Raw genomic sequence first — 20,522 nt, 5'->3', positions numbered from 1 at the left:
GATCATGCAAGACTCTCTCAATAGATTAAAAATGATACATGTCAGTGCTCGGTACCTAGTTGGTAGAAGCTGATTGTTACAATCACTAAGTGGCTTATTTGGAAACTAGTAAAGACGGAGAAGCCAAATTCAGTTATCACGACCGTTGAATGCCATTCGACGACTTGCCACAATAATAGTTCAAAATAAGTAGTTCGAAATAAGGTGGCTGATACCTGTCATGTAGCATTGTTTGCTTCACCAGGTAACAGGGTTTGACCGCCACGAACCGCCTCCCGCTCCCCTTGCTGACAGTCTGGGGACCTTTGCTGATCTTTGATGTGAAGAGAGAGCTGACCGACCCTGTCGTCTCAAGCAAATAGTTTAAACGCTTGAAATTTTAGCTCCTCATCTGTGAACAAAAAGGTGGGGGGAGGGGGTGGCTAGTCACCAGGTAATTTTGAGGATTGAACGAGGTGATTTCTCCATGACGTAGCAATCGCCAGCATCTTCCAGATGAGAAGAGCTCTCTGCAAGGCAACTTCAAGCCAGCATCAAAACCAACCAACTTTCTCCCTTCTGACTACCCCCCAGAATTCACCTGAAGCGACCTAGCCTAGCTCGTCCAAGGTCCCTAGCTCTGCGTCCTTCCTAGCTGCCTCTCCACAAGGTCCAAGTGCTTGGATGATGATGGATAGAGAACCCTCCCCACACACACCTGATCTACACCAGTCTGGGAGTCTCTTCTCTGTATCTGTATCTCTTCTCTGTATCTCTTCTCTGTATCTCTGTATCTCTTCTCTGTATCTCTGTATCTGCATAATTCTGTACCCTCTGGGTATTCAGAGCACGCCTCGGCCTTTTTCCATCAGTCCAGGCTGTACCTGGGCCTTTCTTCTCTCTCTCTCTCTCTCTCTCTAACATTTTTTACTTATGTTTCCGCCCGGATTCCTGGAGTAATCTGGGTCCTGAACCCATCTGACTTAGTCCGGAATTTTCAGAGGACTCTCCAGAGCCTCAGAAGTCCTTGAATCTGGGAATCCAGGCTGGGGTCACCCAGCCGACATTCACAGGGCCCCTACAAGGAAATGAGCTGCCTCGGACAGATGCCGGGCCTCTGGAAGCCGCGGTAACAATGTTTATCGGGAATCTTGGTCTTTCCTGAGATGAGGCAATTAGGAGAGGATTCGATGCTACTTACTATCCCGAACCCCAAACCTTGTTCCTAAGGACAGACCAGATCTCCCCGGCCAAGGCAAAGCCAGTCTGAGATCCCCTGGGCCATGAGGGAAAGGAAGAGTGAGACAGAGGCTGCTTTTGTTGCTAACATCTCATTATGAAAATTCTTGAGCACAGGGAAAGCTTGAAAGAATTTTACACCAACACTCATATGCTTCCCACCCTGGATCTCCCATCACTTTCATTTCACTCGCCTTCTCACACACCTATCCATCTATCCACGCTGCTAGGCATCCATCTTGCCATCTAATTTTTAAAAAGGTGCTCCTTTTTTTTTTTTTACCTCTTTTGTTCTTTATGATTTGCAGCAACGTGATTTTATTCCAACTTTGCCATCTGTATTCATTCACACCCATAATGAACATTTCTGTCCCATAGATGGGTAAACTGATTCTCAAAGAAATTCAAAAATTCACCCAAAGCCACAAGGCTAGTTTCCCTGCTGGGACAGAAACCTAGAATGTCTGTTTCCCTGATTATTGTAGATGCATTCATGGGAGAAAGGGAATGAAAGTTAATTTGGGGCATGAATGAATGATTTTGTTAGGCAACAAGCCTAGAGGAAGGAGGGCTGGAATTTTATTTCATTTCTCATCACCTGGGATTTATTCTCACTGTGTTTTTATTGAATGAGTGAATGAATGAATGAATGAGTGAATGAATGAATGAATGAGTGAATGAATGAATGAATGAGTGAATGAATGAGTGAATGAATGAATGAATGAATGAGTGAATGAATGAATGAATGAATGAAGGCTGACTTGAAGAGTCCAACTGCTCCTCCACTCCCTCTTCTGTCGCTGTAGGACTAGAAGCCTCTGGAAAGGACTCACCCCCAACAGTGGTGCCAGGGATTCTAGGAGGGTCGGTGACTTTCTCCCTGAACATTTCGGTGGACACAGAGATTGAGCACGTCACCTGGAATGGTCCCCAAAAAGCTCTTGCTTTAGCAGTCACAGAAACGCAAGTTATCATTATGGACAAAAGCTACCAGAACCGACTGAACATCAGCTGGAACTACTCCTTGTCTATCAGCAACCTGACTTTGGAAGACGCAGGATCCTACAAAGCCCAGATAAACCGCAAGAATTCTGAGGTCACCGCTGATGAGGAATTCATCCTGCGTGTCTATGGTGAGTTCTAGAGGGCTTCTGTGGGTTTTGATCTTTTGGGATTTTTTTTTTTATGTTTATTTCTTTATTTTTGACAGAGAGGGTAGCGGAGAGGGAGAGGGAGGGGGAGAGAGAATCCCAAGCAGGCTCCACGCTGTCAGCACAGAGCCCGACGCTGGGCTCGAACTCACAAACTGCGAGTGAGATCATGACCTGAGCCAAAATCAAGAATCAGACACTCAACCGACTGAGCCACTCAGGTGCCCCTGATCTTTTATTTTTAAAAGCAGATTTTTTTTTTTCTCTCTCCAGCAGTTTATCCCTCGAGGACAGATAGGACTATCTTGTTGGTCACTTTCATCCGGTTCCATAAATATAGACGTCAGAGTGAAAACACAGACAAAATGGGTTTAAAAGCCGTTTGTATTCTCTTTTCTGTAACCCTGTTATAATACCCTTTACCCATCTATACTAGCTTGCTAGGGCTGACATTAACCAAATACCACAGACGGGGTGGTTTAAACAACGGAAACTTATTTTCTCATGGTTCTGGAGGCTGGAAGTTCAAACTCAAGATATCAGCAGGTTGGGTTTCTCCTGCGGCCTGGCTTCCAGGCTTGCCAATAACTACCCTCTCGACACGTCCTCACACGGTCCTATCAAGAAAAGAGAAGCTAGGGGCACCTGGGTGGCTCAGTCGGTTAGACGTCCGACTTCCGCCCAGGTCACGATCTCATGGTCCGTGAGTTCGAGCCCCGTGTCGGGCTCTGTGCTGACGGCTCAGAGCCTGGAGCCTGTTTCGGATTCTGTGCCTCCCTCTCTCTGACCCTCCCCCATTCATGCTCTGTCTCTCTCTGTCTCAAAAATAAATAAACGTTAAAAAAAATTAAAAAAAAAAGAAAAGAGAAGCTAAAAAGTGTTCTTTTAAATAAATTGTTTACTGGTTAATGTATAATCCATGTAAGTCATTCTTTATGTTTAGGTTTTTTGTTTTAATTCCAGTATAGTTAACATACAGTGTTATATTAGTTTCAGGGTACAATATAGTGATTCAACACTTCTGTACGTTACTCAGTGCTCACCAATATGAGTGTCACCTGTTCCCTTTGTCCCCTTCGCCTGTTTCACCCATTCCCCCCACCACGCCTCCCTTCTGGTGACCAGCAATTTGCCCTGTAGGGCTGAGAGTCTGTTCCTTGGTTCCTAATTTCAACTTAATTCCCTCTTTATATTTTTTTTAAGTCTGTTTATGTATTTTGAGAGAGAGCGCGCGCTAGATGGGTGGGGAGGGGCAGAGAGAGGAAGAGAGAGGGGAGAGAGGAAATCCCAAGCAGGCTCCGCACTGTCAGGGCAGAGCTCAGTCCCACGAACCATCAGATCATGACCCGAGCAGAAATGAAGGGTAGGACACCCAACTGACTGAGCCACCCAGGCGCCCCCCCTTAATTATCTCTTGAAAGGCTCTGTCTCCGAATCGAGTCACATTCTGGGGTACCGGGGATCAGGGCTTCAACATATGAATTTTGAAGGGACACGATTCAGTTCATAACAGTCTGCCCTCTGGCCCCCCAAAACTCACTTCCTTCTCATGTGCGAAATACATTCATTCCATCTCAGCAGACACCCCAGTATCAATTCTAAGTCCAAAAGCTTATCTAGATATCATCTAAAGCATTATGGGTGAGACTCGAGATGTAATTTGTCTTGAGGCAAAATTCCCCCCCTGGCTGTGAAACTGGAAAACCAGACAAGTTATCTGTCTCCATACTAGGATGGTGGGATAGGCATAGGATAGACATTCATATTCCAAAAGGGAGCAATAGAAAAGAAGAGAGCGGCCATGGATCCCAAGGAAGTCTGCGATCTAGCAGGTCAAATCCCATTAAATTTTAACCTTTAAGAACAATCTTATTTGGCCCTATGCTCTATCCTCTGGGCCCCCTGGGTGGCCGCCCCCCACTCCTTGGCCCTGGGCAGCATCCCTGACCCCTGGAACCAAGGAGGAAATCGCCCCACCAACTGCCCCTGGGCCTGGGCCCTCTAGGCCAGGGGGGGCAAAGGCAGTGGCAGCCCTATCCACCCCTGAACTGCTCTTGGGCATATTCTTCCCTCTTCTCGAAGGATAAGGCATGATCTCAACTGAGAAGCTCTATTGGCCCATCCTGTAGAATCCCACAAGTGTGACAGCGTTTCTTAATTTTGTCCCACCTCTGTCCCTTCAGTCCAGGCTGGAAACACTTCTGCTGATAGAGTTGACTAAATCCATGAGTCACACCGTAATCTCTTCAGCAAATGTTGTCTAGCCACACCTTATAGGCTGAGAATTTTCTAAATCTGCAAGTTCTGGTTCCTTCTTTCTCAACACTTCCTTCTTCAATTTATGGCCCTCCTCTAAAATTGTACGACAAGCAGAAAGGAAAAACCACATAGTGCCCTCAATACTTTGCTTAGAGATCTCTTTAGCGAAATACTCAAATTTATCATTTAAATGTGCTACTTTCTTTTTTTAAAGTTTGTTTCTTAAATTTTTTTTTAAGTTTATTTCTTTTGAGAGAGAGAGAGTGTGTGTGCATGTGTGAGCAGGGGAGGGGCAGAGAGAGAGAAAGGGAGAGAGAGAATCCCAAGCAGGCTCTGCACCGTCAACGCAGAGCCCGACCCAGGGCTCAAACCCACAAATCATGACATCGTGACCTGAGCTGAAATCAAGAGTTGGACGCTCAACCAACAGAGCCACCCAGGCACCCCTGAATCTGCTACTTTCTACAAAACACTGCAACGCAATTTTTCTAAATTCTTCACCACTCTGTGACGAGTGGGTCACTTCCTCTAGTGTCCAATAACATGTTCCTCAGTTACATCTCACACCTCGCCAGAAACACCTGTAGGGTTCATATTTCTACCAATATTCTGCTCATGATAATACCCTGTGTGACTCCAGGATAACGGAAGCTTCCTCTTCAGCTCTCCTCTCTTCTTTCTGAGCCCTTACCAGAACCAACTTTAACATCCATATTTCTACAGTCTCTTGAGGACAGTCTAGGCTTTTCCTAACACATGCTTCAAAACCCTCTAGACCTGTATCCATTAGCCGAGTCCAAAGCCACTTCCACATTTTTCGGTGTTTGTTACAGCAGCAACCCATTTCTGGTACCAAAATCCATACTGGTTTGCTAAGGCTGCCATAACCGAGTACCACAGACAGTAACCTTAACAACAGAAGTTTACTTTCTCGCAGCTCTGGAGACCAGTCAAGATGTCGGCAGGTTGGGTTTCCTCCAAAGCCTCTCCCTTTGGCTTGCAAATAGCCACCTTCTCTCTCTGGGTTCTCACACGGTTGTCATTCTGTCCGTGCTGTCTGTGTCCCGGTCTCCTCTTCTTAAAAATGTGTTAATGTTTTTATTTTATTTCTGAGAGAGAGAGAGACAGAGAGAGAGCGGGGGAGGGGCAGGGAGAGAGGGGGACACAGAATCCGAAGCAGGCTCCAGGCTCTGAGCCATCAGCACAGAGCCCGACGCGGGGCTCGAACTCACGGACCGCGAGATGGTGACCTGAGCCGAAGTCAGACGCTTAAGTGACTGAGCCACTCAGGTGCCCCCTCTTCGTGTAAGGACACCAGTCATATTGGGTTAGGGACCATTCTAATGACCTCATTTTAATGTAATGACTTCTCTCTCCAAACACAGTCCTATATCCATATAAAAACATATTCTTAGGTACTTGGAGTCAGGGCTTTAACATCTGAACTTTGGGAAGACACAATTCAGCCTATGACACCATTTTTCTATCAGGTAGGTTTTTAAAAATTGATTTGTAGAGGGCTCCGCATATATTAAAGAAATGGAATTCTATGCCGCGAATAGAAATAGACTGAATCAACTCTGTTGAATCAATGATCGATTCTATAATGAATCGATGTGCACCGACATACAATTCCCAAGATATAGTGTTAATTTTTTTTTTAATTCCAGCATAGTTAGCATCCACTGTTATATTAGTTTCAGTGATTCAGCAGTGATTCAACACTTCATACAGCACCCAGTGCTCATCACATGTGTAGTCTTTTTTAAATGTTCGTTTATTTACTTATTTGTGAGAGAGAGAGCACACACGAGTGGAGGAATGGACAGGAGAAAGGGGGTCAGAGGTTCTGAAGGGGGCTCGGCACTGAGAGCGGTGAGCCTGATGTGGGCTCGAACTCACAAACCGTGAGATCATGACCTGAGCCAGTCAGATGATCAACCGACTGAGCCACCCAGACACCCTCATCATAAGTGTACTCTTAATCCCCTTCACTTAGTTCATCCATCGCCTACCCACCTCCCCTCTGGCCAGCCATCAGTGTGTTCTCTGTAGTTAAGCATCTTTTTTTTTTTGGGGGGGGGGGGGTTGGTCTTTTTTTCCTTGTTCATTCTGTTTCTTAATTTCTACATATGAGTGAGATCATATAGTATTTGTTTTTCTCTGACTGACTTATTTCACTTAGCTAAATACTCTCTAGAGCCATCTATTGTTACAAATGGCAAGATTGCATTTGTTCTTGTGGCTGAATAATATTCACTTATCTATACCATATCTTCTTTATCCATTCATCGACCGATAGACACTTGGGCTGTTTCCATAATTTGGCTACTGTAGATAATGCTGCAACAAACGTAGAGGTGCATATATCTTTTCAAATTAGTGTTTTCATATTCTTTGGGTAAATACCCAGTTGTGGAATTACTGGATCATATGTTAGTTCTATTTTTAATTTTCTGAGGAACCTGCATACTGTTTTCTGCAGTGGCTGCACAAGTTTGCATTCCCACCAACAGTGCACAAGGTTCCTTTTTCTCCACATCCTTACCAACACTTGTTGTTTCTTGTGTTTTTTTTGTTTTAGCTATTCTGACAAGTATGATATGATGTCTCATTGTAGTTTTGAGTTGCATTTCCCTGATGATGAGTGATGATGACCAACTTTTCTTTTTTTTTTTATCTATTTATTCTGAGACAGAAAGACAGAGAGAGAGAGAGAGAAAGAGAGAATGAGCAGGGGAGGGGAAGAGGAGGAAGAGAGAGAATCCCAAACATGGGTTTCTGCATGGTCAGCAGAGCCATAAGATCACGAGAGTCAAAATCAAGAGTCGGTCGCTTAAACAGCTGAGCCACCGAGACGCCCCAAACATCTTTTCATGTGTCTGTTGACATCTGGATGTCTTCTTTGGAGAAATGTCTCTTCACGTCTTCTGTCCATTTTTTAATTGGGTTATTTGTTTTTTGGGTGTTTAGTTGTATAAGTTCTTTATATATTTTGGACACTAATCCTTTATGGAATACATCATTTGCAAATATCTTCTCCCGTTCAATAGGTTGTCTTTTCGTTTCGTTGATTGTTTCTTTTGATGTGCAGAAGCTTTTTATTTTGATGTAGTCCCAATAGTTGCTTTTTGCTTTTGTTGCCCTTGCCTCAGGAAACATAACTACAAAAATGTTGGTATGGCCAATGTTAGAGAAATCACTACCTGTGCTCTCTTCTAGGATCTTTATGACTTTAAGTGTCACATTTAGGTCCTTAATCCGTTTTGAGTTTACATTTGTATATGGTGTAAGCAGGTGGCTCAGTTTCTTTCTTTTGTATGTAGCTGTTCAGTTTTCCCAACACTATTTATTGAAGAGATTGTCTTTTTCCCATTGAATATTCTTGCCTCCTTTGTCGAAGATTAATTGATATATAATCATGGGTTTATTTCTGGGCTCTCTATTCTGTTCCATGCATCTAGGTGTCCATTTCTGTGCCACTGCCATACTGCTTTGATTACTAAAGTTTTGTAGTATATCTTGAAATCTCGTATCATGATACTTCCAAATTTGTTCTTCTTTTTCAAGATTGCTTTGGCTATTCAGGTTCTTGTGTGATTCCATACAAATTTAAGCATTGTTTGTTCTAGTTCTGTGAAAAATGCTGTTGGTATTTTGGCAGGGGTTGCATTAAATCTGTATATTGCTTTGACTAACCTGGAAATTCAGTAATATTTGTTCTTCCAATCCATGAGCATGGAATATCTTTCCATTTATTTGTGTCTTCTTCAGTTTCTTTCATCAGTGTTTTACAGTTTTCAGAGTACAGATCTTTCACCTCCTTGGTAAAGTTTATTCCTGAGTATTTTATTAATTTTGGTGCAATTGTAAATGAGATTGTTTTCTTAATTTCTCTTTCTGCTGCTTCATTATTAGTGTACAGAAATGCAATGGACTTCTGTATATTGATTTTGTACCCTGCAACCTTACTGAATTCATTTATCAGTTCTAGTGGCTTTTTTTTTTTTTTTTGGTGGAATCTTTAGGGTTTTCTATACATAGTATCATGTCATCTGCAAATAGTGAAAGTCTTACTTTTTTGTTACCAATTCAGATACATTTTATTTCTTTTTGTTGTCTAATTGCTATGGCTAGGACATACAGTACTAGTTTGAATAAAAGTGGTGAGAGTAGACATCCTTTCTTGTTCCTGACCTTAGCGGAAAAGCTCTCAGTTTTTCACTATTAAGTATAACGTTAGCTGTGGGATTTTTTATATATGGGCTTTATTTTGTTGAGGTGTGTTCCCTCTAAACCTACCTTGTTGAGGATTTTTATCATGAATGGATGTTGTTCTTTGTCAAATGCTTTTTTTGTATCTATTGAAATGATCAGATGCTTTTTATCCTTTCTGTGTTTATGGGATGTATCATGTCATTTGATTTGTGAATATTGAACCACCCTTGCATTCCAGGAATAAATCCCACTTGATCATGGTGAGTGATTTTTTTTAATGTATTGCTGGATTTGGTTTGCTAATTTTTTTGTTGAGGATTTTTGTATCTATGTTCATCAGAAATATTGACCTGTAGTTCTCTCTCTCTCTCTCTCTCTCTGGTAGTGTCTTTATCTGGTTTGGAATCAGGGTAATGCTAGCCTCATAGAATGAATTTAGAAGTTTCCTTCCTCTCTTATTTTTTGGAATGGTTTGAGAATAATAGGCATTAACTCTTCTTTAAATGTTTGGTAGAATTCATCTATGAAGATGTCAAGTCCCGGATTTTTTGTTTTGGGAGTTTTTTGATTATTGATTCAATTTCATTGATGGTAATCAGTCTGTTCAAATTTTCTATTTCTTCCTGATTCAGTTTTGGGAGGTTATATTTTCTAGGCATTTATCCATTTCTTCTAGATTGTGCAATTTATTGACATATAATTTTTCATAATATTCTCTTATAATCCTTTGTACTTTTGTGTGTCAGTTATTTATCCTCTTTCATTTCGGATTTTGTTTACTTGAGTTTTCTCTCTCTCTCTCTCTATCTGTCTGAGTCTAGCTAAAGGCCTATCAATTTTGTTGACCTTTTCGAAGAAACAGCTCCTGGTTTCATTGATCTGTTCTATTGTTTGTTTGTCTGTTTTGAAGTTTTGATTTCATTTATTTCTGCTCTCATCTTGATTATTTCTTTCCTTCGACTGGTTTGGGGTTTTGTTTGTTCTTCTTTTGTAGCTCCTTTAGGTGTAAAATTAGGTTGTTTATGTCAGATTTTTCTTGCTTCTTGATGTAGGCCTATATTGCTATAAACTTCCTTCTTAGAACAACTTTTGCTGCATCCCAAAGATTTTGGACTGTTGTGTTTTCATTTTCATTTTCTACGTGTATTTTTTTTTATTTCCTCTGATTTCTTGGTTGACTCATTCATTGTTTAATAGCATGTTATTTAACCTCCATGTGTTTGTATCTTTTCCAAACTTTTTCTTGTGATTCATTTCTAGTTTCATAGTGTTGTGGTCAGAAAAGATGCAGATATGACTTTGATTTTTTTAAGTTTGTTGAGACTGGTTTGGTGGCCAAGTATGTGACCTATTGTGGAGAATGCTGATGAGCACGTGAAAAGAATGTGTATTCTGCTGTTTTAGGATGAAATGTTGTGAATATATCTATTAGATCCATCTGTTCCAATATGTCATTCAAAGCCACTTGTTTCCTTGTTGATTTTCTGTTTGGATGATCTATCCATTGATGTAAGTGGGGTGTTAAAGGCCCCTGCTAGTATTGTATTACTATCAATTACTTCCTTTTCTTTATGTTTGTTACTAGCTGCTTTATGTATTTGGGTACTTCTATGTTGGGTTCATAAATATTTACAATTGTTATATATTCTCATTGGATTATACCCTTTACGATTACATAGTGTCCTTTTTCTCTTGTCACACTCTTTGTCTTAAAGCCCATTTCGTCAATTATGTCAATTATTGCTTTGCCAGCTTTTTTTTTTCATGTCCATTCACATAATCAATGATTTTCCATCACTTCACTTTTAATCTGCATGTGTCTTTAGGTTTGAAATGAGTCTCTCATAGGCAGCATATAAATAGATCTTGCTTTTTTTATCCATTCTGCCATGCTATGTCTTTTGACTGGAGCTTTCAGTCCACTTACATTCAAAATAGTTATTGACAGGTATGTACTTGTTGCCATTTTGTTGTTTGTTTTATGGTTGTTTTTGTAGTTCTCTTTCTTCTCTGGCTCTCTTCTCTCACCATTTGTTGGCTTTCTTAGTGATATACTTGGATTCTTTTCTGTTTATTTCTTTGCATATCTATCACTGATTTTTGATTTGTGGTTACCATTAGGTCTATATATAACATCTGTTTCATATAGCAGCCTGTATTAATTTAATGGTCATTCAAATTTGAACCTATTCTTTACTCATCTCCCTCCCACATGTTAGGTATACGGTGCCATACTTTACATCTTTTTATTTTGTGAATCCTTTGACTGATCTCTATAGATAAATTTATTTTTATTGCTTTTGTGCTTCCTACTTTTCTCACTCCTACTTATGATCTTTCCTTTCCATTCAAAGAGTCCCCTTTAACATTTCTTGCGGGGCTGGTTTAGTAGTCATGGATTCCCTTAACATTTGTCTGGGAAACTCCTTGTGTCTCCTTCTATTCTGAATAATAGCTTTGCCTGATAGAGTATTCTTGGTTGCAGGTTTTCTCCTTTCAGCACTTTGAATATATCATGCCACTCCCTTTTGTCCTGCAAAGTTTCTACTGAAAAATTAGCTCATAGCCTTATGGGATTCTCCCTTGCATGTAACTGTTTTCTTTTCTCTTGGTGTTCTTAAATTATTCTCTTATCACTACTTTTTGCCATTTTAGTTCCTATGTGTTTGGTGTGGACATCCTTGGGAGATTTTGGGGGGCTCTCTGTGTCTCCTGGATCTGGCTTTCTGTTTCAGAAATCAGATTCAGCAAGTTTTTACTATTATTTCTTCAAATTCTCTTCTCCTTCTGGGATCCTTATAATGCTATTATTACACTTGATGGTGTTGCTGAGCTCCCGGTCTATTTTCTTTTTTTCTAATTATTTTTTTCCTCTGTTCAGCTTGATTGTTTTCCATTACTCTGTCTTCCATGTCACTGATCTGTTCTGCTTTCTCTGGTCTTTTTATTCCATCTGTGTATTTTTAATTTCAGTTGTTGAGTTCTTCTTCTCTGCGTGGTTCTTTTTATGTTTTCTATCTCTTTTTTAAAGAGAGGTCTTCCACTCCACTGAGGTCCTCCACTCTTCTCAAGTCCAGTGAGTATCTTTATGACCATTACTCTAAATTCTTTATCAGACATACTACTTATCTCCATTTCTTTTATTTCTGTTGCCATGATTTTGTCTTGTTCTCTCATTTGGGACATAGTCTTCTGTTTCCTCATTTTATCTAACTCTCTGTATCTGTTTATATGTGGTAGGAAAGTCAGTTTCATCTCCTGCTCTTCAAAGTAGTGGCTTGGGGTGCCTGGGTGGCTCAGTCAGTTAAGCATCCAGCTTCAGCTCAGGTCATGATCTTACAGCTCATGAGTTCAAGCCCCATGTCAGGCTCTGTGCTGACAGCTCAGAGCCTGGAGACTGCTTCAGATTCTGTCTCCCTCTCTCCCTGCCCCTCCCCTGCTTGTGCTCTGTCTCTCTGTATATAAAATATAAATAAACATTTGAAAAAAGTAGTGGCTTTATGAAGAAGAGGACCTAGAGTGCCCTGCAGTGCAGTGTCCCTTGTTCACCAGAACTTGGAGCTTCAGGGGTGTCTCCTATGTGTGTTGTGTATGCCCTGCTGTTGTGGCTGAGCCACTTTTGCCTTCAGTCCAGTCATCTGCAATGGCTGTCCTTTCCTGTTGTGGGCAGGGTTTGGTCCTTGTGTTGTTAGTGGGTCAATCTAGGGCCCTGGCCTTGAGTCAATTCAGACCAAGCATTTGCCAGAGATGCGGTAGCACTGAACTGCAGGATGCTTTCCTTGTTTTGTTTCCAGAAAAGCTTTCATTGGTGGGCAGGGCCTGTAGTCAGACCAGACGTCTGTCCCCGGCCCATTGCTGGCCCCTGCTGGCACTGCTTGCACACTGCCAGGCTTGTGGCCTCACTTTGGATGGGCTCCATCCAAGAGTGCATTGGAGGGGGCAGGGCCACAAGAGAAAGCAGGGGCAGGCTTGGCAGCATTATCAAGGTTTGCGCTGGTTGGTTGCAGAAGGGCACCTGTAGCCAATGGGAACCAGGCAGGCTGGGTTGGAGGGGACAGATCTGCAAAAGCGGTGGGGCCGGAGGAGGGGGGATTAGTGTGGAGGACAGGGTGTCTGGTGTTAGCAAGGTTTGTTCAGGTCTGCCGTGGGAGGGGACCTAGAACAGAGGCATAACTGGAGAGGGCATATCTATGGGAGAATGCAGGGGTGGAGTGTGCGGCTAGCAAGTTAGGTATTAAGTGTTGGCCCTACACTGGTTCCCACAGGTGTCCATGTGTCTGGGCTGGCGGGCCAGGGAGGGATATGATTTCCACCAGCTCCGTTGTTCCTGGAGAAGCTCTCAACAATCTTTGCCCCTACAGCACACATTCTGAGATTAGTAAACAAATATCTTTCCCATATATTACAGGGGTTTCAAACTGCTGCTTCTATGTTGTATCTCCAGAGCCGTTTGTGGTGCTGCCTTTTTAAGGGCAGGTACTCAGTTTCCTCTCCCCCTCCCAGAGCTGAGCCCACTGACTTTTAGTTTCAGGTGTTAGGGCACCTAGGCGCCTCAGTCAGTTGAGCATCCGACCTCAGCTCAGGTCATGATCTCACAGCTCGTGGGTTTGAGCCCCAAGTCAGGCTCTGTGCTGACAGCTCAGAGCCTGGAGCCTGGAGCCTGCTTCAGATTCTATGTCTTCCTCTCTCTCTGCCCCTCCCCCACTCGTGCTCTGTCTCTCTCTTTCTCAAAATTAGACATTAAAAAATAATGTTTAAGTTCCAGGTGTTAAGCCCCACTGATTGTAAGAACTCATGAAATTAGGCCCCACTGTTGTTCAAAACTAAATGTTATGAGGACTCATCTTCCCTGTATGAGAGTCTGTTTCTGTCCCCTCTTGCACCTTCCCTCCCTTGGACAGTCCTGTGTGTCCATTTAGCTCCCAACTGTATCTCTGCCCTCCCCACCCTCTCTTTGATGTGACCTCTTCTATACATTTAGCTGTGGAGAGTTTGTTCTGCTAGTCTTCAGGTCGTTTTCTGGGTTATTTACGTTGATGTGGGTGCTGCCTGGTTGTATCCATGGGACAAAGTGAGCTTGGGGTCCTCTTACTCTGCCATCTTCCCCAGAAATCCAATATGTTGTTAGGTTTTTAAAGGGTTCAGAACAGTATATATAGTATGCTATCATGTATGCATCTATACCTAGGATATTTCTAGAAAGATCAACAAGAAATGCCTCAGAATAATTCCTGGGGAGAGGAAATAGGTGTCTGGGACAAGATAGCTTGCTTTTTAAATTATATACTCTTTCGTGTATCTTTTCAATTTTATGTATTACTAATTCCCCAAAAAAGCAAACTTAAACACACACCTGTACACACACACACACACACACACACACACACACACACAGTGGATAGGGGAAATGGAACAAAAGGGAAGGAAAGGACTAGGAAGAAGTTCTGGAAACACAATGGGTCATAAATTCAGATCAAAAGACAAAAGGAACTCAAGAATCTAGAGGCAGAGCTCCCTACTCCACAGTGTTTGGGGCTGACTTATTTATCCATTTATTCACCAAACATTCAAGAGTGACTTTCATGGGCCGAGCCTGTGTTAGACGTCCAGGCACAGGCATTGGCCCTGTCCTCAAGTAGTTCAGATACTGATGGGGAGAGGAGTAATCAGTCATGTTGAGTCATGGAAATAACACCTGTCGAGGATCTACGGAAATGCAGAAAAGAGGCAGTCTAGCCTGAAAACTTCCCCTTGAAGGATGCTGACTTCTTCCTTCTCTGCCTAGCTCTTCTGTCATCATCACCTTCTTCTCTCAGCCTTGTCCTGCTGCAGAAGGAATGTGAGTAGTCTCATTGCTGTTGTCCATACAGAGCAGGTGCAGGTGCCTCGAGTTGTCGTGAAGTCCGTGAACATGTCTGATAGTGCCTCCTGCAACATTACCTTGATTTGCTCTGTGGAGAGGGCAGGGACAAGTGTTCTGTACAGCTGGACCCCGAAGAACACCCATGCTTCTGAATCCCATGGGGCCTCCACCATCACCATCTACTGGATGCCGTGTGACCCAGACCTGCCATACACCTGCACAGCCAGGAACCCAGTCAGCCAGAGCACCTCTGGCCCCATCCATGCCCGGCAGTTCTGTACAGGTACAGGTTCCACTTAGGCCCTCCTGGCGATTCCAGAAAGTCTGAGTAGCTATGGAACCCTGCCAGGGTTCTGGCAGGACACGGGTGGAATAGGGAGGCAAGAAGATAGGCTTGAAGACCCCTTATACTCTACCATCTGAGGCCTGAGAGAGACTGACGGGGCATGTAGGAACTACCAGGGAACTGAAACTCTAAGGGTAGAACAAGGGAAGGGAAGAGAGTTTGGATGAAGGGATCCAGTTTGTTCTTTGCTTGGGTGGGGGTATCCCCTGGGGTCTCCTCAGAAGGTCAGGAAGGGCAGGAGAGGACCGGGTATGTGAAAGGCAGAGCCAGGTGCATACCTGTCTGTGACAAGTGTTCCGCAGGGATGCCTCATGATAGGAAGGGAAAGGGGGTGTGGGCAGGAGAGCACGTGGGACTTCAGTCTCCTTCAGGCAGGCTGAGGGTTAATAGGGCCAGTAACTAAAGTCACAATGTCTCATCTCTGATTGCAGCTCCGGGAGCCTCCAGAGGAGGATCAACGGGGGAGACAGTGGTGGGGATCCTCGGGGAGTCAGTCACCCTCCCCCTAACACTCTCGGCCAGTCGCCACGTGAATAACATTGTCTGGATGTTTAACACATCTATTATCACCAAAAAGCAGGAAGTGAAGCCCAAGATTCCTGACAAGAACTCTGGCCAAGACTACTCCCTGAAGATTGGCCAGCTAAAGATGGAGAATGCCGGCCACTACTATGCCTACGTGTGTTCAGAGGCCTCCGGAGTCATCAGCAGAAGACATTTCACCCTGCTCATCTACCGTGAGTTTCTGAGCAGAGCGCTAAGCATTAGATGCCTTCCCTGAAATGTTTCTCCTCTTTGCTGCTTTCCCTGCCTCCTGCTTCCCTCAAGCCTCTCCTCCTACCAAAATGCCTCAGGCCACCTGAACAACTGTTGGGTCCACACCAGTCAACTCACAGGAGGAAAAATTTTTAACCGGCAGCTGGGCAAAATCCACCTACCGATGTCCCCCTTCTAGACTTCCAGTTAGGTCTCCACCATCCAACTTTCAATACTCGCCACTGTTTTCCTGCATCGCTTATCGTTTTGTGGGTTTTTTTTTATAGAATACTATCACTTTTGAATAAGAGAACAGCTGGCTGGAGTGGAATTGGAGAAGACTGAGGAGAAAGCCTTTAGTGTCCAAAGACCCTCTGACCCCCCCCCCCCCCACCAGGGCCGCTTGGCTCTCCTGTCATCACATCCCCTGCCTGGGTTTGTTGATGTCTAAGTAGCTGAAAAGAGTCACTGTCCATGGTTCTGCTAAAGTATGCTGGGAGTCAGCTAGTCCACGTCGATAGCAGCTGTGACTCAAATGTAATTTTTTTTTAAGCGAGAAGATTTAGTAAAAATAATAATGCATCGGGAACAACTGATGCCCATCTTACATTTCTGTTAAAATTGCTAACATTTATTGGGCACTAACTCTGTGTCAGTGCTGCACTCACCTCTCTACACCTTATCTCCTGAATAAAATAAAACTTAGACGATGGCACCTCAACACATAAGCCTTGAAGAGTCTTTGGAGCACATGGAATGTTGTGCTTACTTGTGTGGAAGGGTTTGCTCGTCCTTCACAGGGTACTCTATAGAATGATGTGGTATCTTTGTTTTTCTACTTTTTATTAACTCCTTTAACATCCAAGCATCCAAGCATCCAAGAGTTGAACTGATATGTCTGAGATTTCACGGCCGCTAAGGGAAAGGCCAAGTGCACTCCAAAATGTCCGTGACTCCTGGAGGCACTTTCTCAGCCCTAAGGCAGTTCCAACACACAATTTCATGAGCATATTCTGAATGAGTAAAGATGTGGCGACTGCCCAGTGGGTGGGCCTGACTCTACATGAGGTCTTTCTCCTCACACAGGGAGGCTGAAGAAGCCAAAAGTTACCGGGAGCCTTGAGCTCAGTGAGGATGGCATCTGCAGGGTCAGCCTGACATGTTCAGTGGAGGACAGTGGACACAATGTGACATACTTATGGACCTTCCTACAGAAAGGAACTGTCATGTCCCAAGGGGGATCTCACCTCAATATCTCTTGGAGAAGTGATGAAAATCATCCCAACTTCACATGTACCACCAGGAACCCTGTCAGCAAGAGCTTCCAGTCATTTCTTCCCGGCGACATCTGCCCAGGTTGCCTTGGATCCAAGAGTCTGCATTCTGAGTGGTTCTTTATGAAGTGCAGCGAGGGAGTGTGGGCGAGAGTACTTTAGAGTAGCACATTCCAATAGAAATATAATGGAAACCACACATGCAATTTACATTTTCTTTTTTTTTTTTTTAAAGAGTCTGACAAATTCTAAGAAGTTTATTTTTTTTTTTAATTTTTTTTCAACGAGAGAGAGACAGAGCATGAAAGGGGGAGGGGCAGAGAGAGAGGGAGACACAGAATCGGAAACAGGCTCCAGGCTCCGAGCCATCAGCCCAGAGCCTGACGCGGGGCTCGAACTCACGGACCGTGAGATCGTGACCTGGCTGAAGTCGGACGCTTAACCGACTGCGCCACCCAGGCGCCCCTGCAATTTACATTTTCTAATAGCCACATTAGATAAAGCAAAAAGCAACAAGTAACATTAACTTCAGTAATATCTTTTGCTTAACCCACTATATCCAAATATCATCATTTCAATATGTAGCCAATATGCAATTATCCTTGAGATAATTTACATTTCATGCTGTGCTAAGTCTCTGAAATCCGGTACGTTTTTACAGTAACAGCACATCTCAATTCAGATGCCAAATTTTCATGGGAAGTACTTGATCTGTATTCAGATTTCATAAAACTTAGAGTTGAGAAGCTAGATTCACATATCCAAGTTGCTCCAAACCTACTTATCAGGTTTTTCAATAAGAAACTGAATAGCCACACTTCAATTTCAATTTTTAAAGATTAAATAAAATAAGCAATTCAGCTCCAGAGTCATCCTGGCCACATTCCAATGGCTCCTGCCATGGCTCGTGGCCACTATACTTGAGAGTAGAAGCAAGAAATGAAGCCCTGGTGGCTCTTACTAGAGGCCCGGCACTAGTCTAGGTCCTGGTGAGTTTTAACACAGTCAGCTTTACAATGGTCTTATGTGGCAAATGTTCTTATTATTCTCCATTACATGAAGAAACCGAGACTCAGAAAGTATAAGGGACTTGAGCAAGGCCACACAACAAAAGCATGATTGAAACCCTGAGTTCTGTGCTCTGTTCTGCCCTCGAAGGAAGTAGAAAAAAAGGAAGGTTTACCTAGAATGTGACGAGGCTAGGTCAGGCTAGCAGATGGATTTAGAGCCCAATTAGGTGGGAATTTTGACTCCGTCTTGAGCCCGGAACTGCCCTTATATCATTGACAGAAAGGAGCGAAGTAGTGTGATGGATAGGGTGTTTAAGAATCAGGCAGCCTACGTTCAAATCCTGTTCAGGATGAACTCTCTGCGACACCGGGCAAGGGGCTCTACCTAGAGACAGTGTCTGTCATCAGACAGACTACAGCTTCTTGTCCAGAACAATACCTGCTCAATGAACAGTTGTAGAATGAATGAAAAGGAATATGCTCTGCAATAGCATGAAATTTTAAGAGGCAGGTAGGATGGTCATTATGCTGTGTTCACTGATTGTTCCAACCTCCCTACCATTATTTATACTAATACCATTCATTTCCTCTCCAAAGGGCAGGAGAGAAACATGAAGCTCTACATTGGACTCTCCTTGGTGGCTCTTGTTCTTCTGTGCTTTGGGATCTCCATCTGGTGGTGCATGTGGAAGCAAAAAGGACGGCGTGGGTTTCTGAGATCAGTGGCATCTGCCCTAGACCATATCCTGGGACCTTTGCAGGCTTGTCTGTCCTCTCATGATCCCCCCTCCCCCACACTCCTTCCCCCCGCCCCCCGCCCCTCCTCCGTCTATCCGAAGACCTCATTTCTTCTCAGAGTGATGGGGAGGAGGGGTGCTCGTTGTGGGGAAGGCAGGGAAGGAGCTGGCCTTAGGGACAAACGTTACCAGAGGCTCAAAAATGACCAGAGCTCTCCATCTCTCACCCCTACTTTGTCCTTCGAGCCAGCTTAGTTCTTTCCTACGGACCCCAGCTGACGGGTGGGGTGGAGTATACCACAACACAGCAATTGCTGTCTCCAGACGCACACCTACTAGGAGATACGCCACCGGGAAGAGAAAAAAAGAGGTTTCCCTCCAACTCTCATTTGAAAGATCTCTGATTGGCCTGGCCTCGGGTCATGTGACCATGGCTTGGCCCAATCACCGTGGCCAAGGGGATTAGCTATTATGATTGGCAGCTCCCTCGGAATCTCATATTGCAGTGGAAATGGACTAATTGCCAGAAAAAGCCTATTGGTTAGAACACATAGGATCCCTGGAATAATTGATGCGAGCCAACAAACCAATCTGAGGAGGGGCTACCACAGATGGGGCCGAGGGATGGCAGGAGGCTCCAGGGCCTTCTTCTCAGCTGAAGATGACCTTAGACTCTGGTCGCCCTTTCACATCAGGTTCCTGCTCACATCAGGGTTCACCTCCTCCCTAAAGCCTTTTCCTTGGCCGTGTCCCCAGAAATCTCTCCCCGTCTGTTTCGACGCTCACGAAATCAGACGCCTCTCTCCTCACAGCCCTACTGATAAATCTTCTCTACCTTCGTTTCTCAGACTCAGTCCCAGACTCCAGCTCCAACCAAGCTGAAACCCCAGCGGATGCGCCAGGTAATATCACCAATGACACAGGCTATGGGGTCCCTGGGCCCGATGGAAGCTCCAAGGCCTGGCTATTTATTCTGTGTGGTCTGCCAACCAGCGACAGGAGTATCACCCAGGAGCTTGGTAGAAACGCAAATCTTGGGCACCGCCCCAGAATACCGAGCTCTAGTCTGCATCTTCACAAGGTGAATCATATACCTGTTAAAGTCTGAGAAATAATGTGGTTTGGAGAAGGAAGGCGGTTTGGGGCACAGAAACCACAATGAGGATGGACTCCAGAGAGAAGGTGACCAAAGCTAGGAGAGGCGGCCTGCCCTCTGGGGTCTCTAGAGCTCCTCAGGCTTTGATCATTATCACTTGAACGTGGCCTCGGATGAGGGCGGAGTCATGTTCCTCATTCTGAGAATGGAGACACAAAGGCCAGATAGAATGGCAAATCCGCGGCAAGAGCCAAACTAAAACCCAATGAAAATTAAGCCCGTGAGACTGTCTAGACACCTATGACCCAAGAGCATCACTGAGGAAGCAGTTTCCCAATTTCTGAAAAAGCTAAGGCATGCTTGCTTCAAACGAAATACAGCGCAACACCCCAACAGCACAAAGTGTGTGAAGGTGCACCTGTCCTGACAGGTGTTGGGGTGGTGAGCTGAGATGCCTGCATCTTACCTTCCCACCCCCGTTCCCATCCCTTGGTGTCCTCAATTACCACCTTGAACTCTAAGCTCTGGAGTTCTAAGGAATCCCCAAACTCTACCCACTCAAACAAATCCTGCTTTTAAAAACCCCTGGTAACC

General features: G+C 44.0%; 1 protein-coding gene across 9 annotated transcripts in view; it reads left to right on the top strand.

The window, feature by feature from the left end:
- Nucleotides 1–20,522, top strand: part of LY9 (lymphocyte antigen 9) — a 31,412-nt gene that overhangs the window by 1,911 nt on the left and 8,979 nt on the right. For 2 of the 9 annotated variants that reach the window (XR_007458882.1, XM_049634673.1), the window contains exons 2-7: nt 2,025–2,351; nt 14,717–14,992; nt 15,487–15,792; nt 16,898–17,167; nt 18,693–18,856; nt 19,681–19,734. Coding sequence is in view for 8 of the 9 variants with exons in the window: in XM_049634673.1 (XP_049490630.1) it covers nt 2,025–2,351; nt 14,717–14,992; nt 15,487–15,792; nt 16,898–17,167; nt 18,693–18,856; nt 19,681–19,734 (1,397 nt within the window). In the remaining variant the exon portion in view is untranslated. Of the gene's footprint in view, nt 1–2,024; nt 2,352–14,716; nt 14,993–15,486; nt 15,793–16,897; nt 17,168–18,692; nt 18,861–19,680; nt 19,735–20,522 lie in introns of all 9 variants that reach the window. The other 7 variants (XM_049634671.1, XM_049634668.1, XM_049634669.1 and 4 more) reach the window with 6 other exon arrangements.

This window comes from Panthera uncia, chromosome F1 (assembly GCF_023721935.1).
Source record: "Panthera uncia isolate 11264 chromosome F1, Puncia_PCG_1.0, whole genome shotgun sequence".
Taxonomy (NCBI): domain Eukaryota; kingdom Metazoa; phylum Chordata; class Mammalia; order Carnivora; family Felidae; genus Panthera; species Panthera uncia.
The sequence above is the reverse complement of the archived record's forward strand: the minus strand, read 5'-3'. Positions and strand labels throughout refer to the sequence as shown.